General features: G+C 29.0%; 1 protein-coding gene across 1 annotated transcript; it reads right to left on the bottom strand.

Moving 5' to 3' along the window:
• Window positions 1–626: 626 nt before the first annotated feature.
• On the bottom strand, window positions 627–1,253 carry LOC112517751 (RING finger protein 44-like). Its single transcript, XM_025125127.1, has one exon. It carries the CDS (start codon window positions 1,251–1,253, stop codon window positions 627–629), a length of 627 nt encoding a protein of 208 aa, XP_024980895.1.
• Window positions 1,254–5,308: the final 4,055 nt, after the last annotated feature.

Below are 5,308 nucleotides of genomic sequence, written 5' to 3'. Positions count from 1 at the left end.
AAGGACTTAATCATTCCAAACAAGAAAGTTCATTGGTTTTTATTGTACTTTTCCCTAAAAATAACAACAAAACGTCGACTAATCCCATGACGACCACCTGCTTTGCAGATATCCCGGAGTCACCGCATTTGAACCTCCGTGGTCATAAGGGGATTTTTATTTCTCCTTGGATTTGAACATGAGACCTCCTGGTACTTTTGACCTTTGGAGTCAAGCTCAAACCAATCAGGCACCACCTTTGTGGTTTTATTTAGTCATATTACAATGTACTTAAAAGAACTCTTATTTGTTTTATATATATATATATATATATATATATATATATAACTTATTTAATTTCGTTATTATAACGTATTATAACACTTTATATAAAATACACATTAAATTTTTGTTAAACTTATGGAGAAATTGACCCAAATGACCATATTCCACAAATTGATTTCCTAATCATTTCTCTCTGAACTTTACAAGTTCAAAAGTCATAGGTCTGCAATTATTGTGGGCCCACTAAACAACAAAATTCTAGAGTTTTGTTGTGGGTAAAATTGTAATTGCACATCATAAACATAAGAACATAATTGAATCAAGTAAAGTAAAATTAAGCAAAGCCATCCATATATCTATATCTAAATTGAAGTGTTGTATATTGTCAAAGCTTGAGCCTTACAAAGAGGGCAAAGATTCTTATAAATCAACCATTCCTTGATGCATTCGGCATGGTAACGATGATTGCATTCAACGACCCCTATCGTTTCATCCTTCTCGAATCCCGCTTGACATATCACACAAATCTCATCCTCTTCATACAAATTCATATGTTTTTGGATGTCCAGACTCTCGGAGATTTCTTCTTTGGTCAACCCACTATTATCTGCGGCTCGTTGAAAACCCTGATTGATTTCATGTTGTAGAATCGCATCTTCATCGAAAAACAAATTGGGGTATGGAAGATTAGTAATACTCTCATCATATCCTCCATCTTCATGTGGTGGTGATGGTGACGGTGATGGTGGTTGGTGGTGAGTTTCGTAGTAGGCGCACAAGTCGATGATATTGATAATGGCTGCTTGATCTCCATAAACGAACCACGTATAAGGATAGGGAAGAGGATGGTAGTATCGTAGTGATCGTGTTAACGTGTGAGGATGGTAGGGATGAGGAGTGTTTATGGTGAAAAAGAAATAGGCGCGTATATTTGTGTTGTACAAGTGGTAGACCGGAGGAGGCGATGCATTATGTCGGTGCAAATCCATATTCATTATGAATGTGTACTGTTACAAAGAAACTTGGAAGAAAAAGATGGTGGTACGTTGTTGATGGTGGAAAAAAGAGTTGCAAGACGACGAGGATGACGATGACGAAGAAAAAAATATGAAGGATTTAAATAAGAATGTTGGGATTTTGGATTTTGGAATTTGGAAAGATTTTTAATTCAAGAAAACGCATTTGATGATATCATTTAGGGAAATCCAGAATCTAAATCCTTTCCATAACCTTGAGAAGGGTGTTTGGATTTAGGAAATGATTTAGATTTTGTGGAATTAATTGGAATATTTGATGTTTTTGGTTTCTAAAGTGCCTTTTATCAAACGCTTACCCGGATAAACGCTTATCAAGTCACTTTACTTTATCGAATGAGTATGACAAAGGCTAATAATCTTACCCGGTAAGAGAGAATGCAAGAAACAAGTCTTACCAGGTAAGTTAGGACGAGGATTCTTACGATGGTTGGCGCTTACCGGGATAAATTGTTGCATACGATGCGTTTTAGTGAATAAAATCTTATCCGATAAGTAAGTGATAGTGTTGAATTTTACCGTTAAGTGCTTAATGGGTAAGTGTTTAGGTAAACGGCCCCTTAAAATTTGAAAATTATATTATTTATAGATGATTATAAAAGTAAATTATAAGAGAATAAACTACAAATTTGGTACTGTTTCTACAGTTTTGAAATTATAAGATAGTCATCATGGTTTACAAAAAAAATCCATATTTTGTCCCTCGTCGAAAATTCCATTAGATGAAGGGTATTTTCTTATTTTTATCGAACTTTTTTTTAGTTTACTGTAAAAATAATTAAATTATTTTTTTATAAATTTATTATTACAAAATGAATGTTTTTAATATATTATTACGAACATAAAATCCTTTAAAATATCAACTACCTGTGAAATTTGTACATTTATTTTTGTGATATTTCATTTAAATCCTGAGATTTAAATCAAGTCCTTGAATCTAATTTCAAATTTCACAAATTCCACCAAATCCTATAAACAAAACTTGATTTTAATTCATGTTTAAAATCTTATATTTATGGTTTTAATTAATTATTTTTAAGAAAAAATACGTGATTTAATACCAATAAAAATAAATGATTACTTGATTATTTGACAAAAATATACGATATGATAAGAGCTGCCCTTTTGCTCCAATGATTAATCTATAAACATCAAACGGCAAGATTGCATCTTAGAGATAAATAGAACCGTTCCTTAACATGTTAAATGTGAGATTTTGAATGAGACTTCCGAAAATTTTGGGCCCAAAATTTACATGTGTTTAGGTCTTTTTATCGACATATGTAAAACTATAGCCGAAATTATTTTGGTTCAATCCATTAATTGTTTGGTTTTAGGTTCAAATCATTAATGGTTTGAGTTTAGTTTCAGATTGTTAATCGTTTTAGGTTCAGTCCATTTTTGTTCTTAACATATATTCTCTATTATCTCATTTATGCAATGTAATCAAAAGTTTTTGGATGTAACAGGACCTCTAAAAAGATTGGAACGTCTCAGAAAAAAGTTAGGCGTTGTTCTGTAAATATAAGTTAGCTTAGATCATTTCCAACAACTTCTTTAAAATAGAGAAAATGAAGATTTTGATGTAATATTTGTTCGAACAGCTTCCACAAAATTATCTCCAAAATGGAGAAAGTAGCAAAGAGAAAAGTTTTTTCTCCAAATGCGCAGAACACTCCAAAAATGATTACCATATTGAGACCACCAGTAAAAAAATTTGAAAATAAATATTAATATTTTAATAGATGCTCTTATAAGCTAGCTTGTTTTTTTTTTGTACATGTTTGGATCCACATAAGCTAGCTTATTGACTAACGTATCGAAACACAATTTTTTTTTATTAACCTGAATATCCAACTCGCTATGCAAGCCGACTAATCTCAGGACAACCAACTATCTTGTGGGTAGCCCGGAGTCACCACATTTGAACATTTGTGGGTACAAAAGGATTTTTATTTCTTCTTGGATTTGAATACGAGACCTCCAAACATTTTTGACCTTTGGAGCTCAAGCTCAAACCAATCAAACATCACCCTTGTGGTTTGAAACGCTACTTGGAGTAATGTTTTGATAGCTTATTGTCATTTTTTCCAATTATTATTTATTACTATTAGTTATAACATAATATTAATGAAATTTAAATATTACTAACATTAATACATATTAGTTGATATAAATTCAAAATTAATTAATACTTAATTTTAATCATACATTACATATTAATATTATTTATTAATTATTTACAATAATTATTAATCATATTAATTATTTTCGTAGATTAGCCTTAATAAAATTTCTTTTTATTTTTGGTAGAATGGTATTTATGGTCGATTTTATTAAACAATCAAAAAGTTTAAAAACATGTTATGGAAAGTTATCTTGAAAACAAAAATAATATAGGTATTATTTATAAAGTTAATATATATATATATATATATATATAGAGAGAGAGAGAGAGAGAGAGTGAGAGAGAGAGGGGTGAATTATTATGCAACTCTTTACATTTGAAAACCAATAAAACTCAATCTCAATCGTCAATTTAATTTGATGTAATGTGATTTCATAAAAGTTGTGATTGTTTTTCAATATAAAGTATTGATCATAATTAATAAACTATAATCATCTTTCATAAATATTCAAATCATAATAAATGAAGTTTCATCATTTCCATAAATATCTTAACTGATTGGGTTGTATTGGTTGTACAAATATGATGGATTACATTTGAAACATCCTATATATATATATATATATATGTGTGTGTGTGTGTGTGTGTGTGTGTATATATATATATATAGAGGTTGGTTATTATACAACCCTTGATATTTGTGCAACCAATACAACTCAATCTCAACCATCTATTTCATTTGATTAATATGTGATTTCATAGAAGTTTTGATTGTTTTCTAATATAAAGTATTGATCATAATTAATGAACCATATTCATCTTCCATATATATTCAAGTCATAATAAATTAATTGTCATCATTTTCATAAATATCTTAATTTATTGGGTTGCATTGGTTGTACAAATATGACGGGTTGTATTTGAAACAAACTCTCTCTCTCTCTCTCTCTCTCTCTCTCTCTCTCTATATATATATATATATATATATTTGATGAATAAAAATATAACTTTTTTTTATTAAAAATTAAAAATCGTTTATAATTTAATTTCATTATTCTGAATGAATAAAAAAATTATTTCTCTCTTTTCACATCAAATTTTTGATGATTTTCTAAATTTGAAGTTTTTCTTGTAATCTTTATTTTAGTGAATACTATAAAAATATTTGTTGAATTAAAATAAATAATACAATTTCCGTTTTGTCTGTTTTAAACAATCTATTCAAAATGCACATAACCTATAAATCTATATTTCATATCAACTAAAAAACGTCACAAAATTTAATATGATAAAAGAGATCAAATGAAAATTGCATTTTTCTCATAGCATTTTCAGATAAACTAAGGCTATATTTGACAAACTGTTGAGTTAGTTGTTAGTTGATAAGCTAACTGGTAGTTGATGAACTAATTACGTTTTGTAGAAAACTAGATGATAAACGTAAAATAATTAAGAATGGCTTTTTAAAAAATAATAAATTTGAACATTTCATGATATATTTTAAACAAATCATGAATAATATAATATGTTAGTTAATACAAATTAGATGCAAAAAAATAAATAATATAACCACAAGGGTGGTGCATGATTGGTTTGAGCTTGACTCTAAAGGTCAAAAGTATCAGGAGGTCTCAGGTTCAAATCCAGTGAGAAATAAAAATTCTCTTGTGACCACGGAGGTTCAAATGCGGTGACTTCGGGCTATCTGCAATGCAGGTTGTCGTCCTGAGATTAGTCGACTCGCATAGCGGGTTGGATATCCAGGTTAATATATATATATATATATATATATATATATACTATCTTATAATGCATTTGGCTAAAACTCTTAAAAACTCTTAAAAACTCTTAAAAACTATTAAAAACTCTTAAAACTCTTAAA

The sequence above is a fragment of the Cynara cardunculus genome (genome assembly GCF_001531365.2).
Source record: "Cynara cardunculus var. scolymus isolate 2C chromosome LG 9, CcrdV1, whole genome shotgun sequence".
Lineage (NCBI taxonomy): Eukaryota > Viridiplantae > Streptophyta > Magnoliopsida > Asterales > Asteraceae > Cynara > Cynara cardunculus.
Note: the sequence above shows the minus strand (reverse complement) of the source record. Positions and strands in the feature narration are given on the sequence as shown.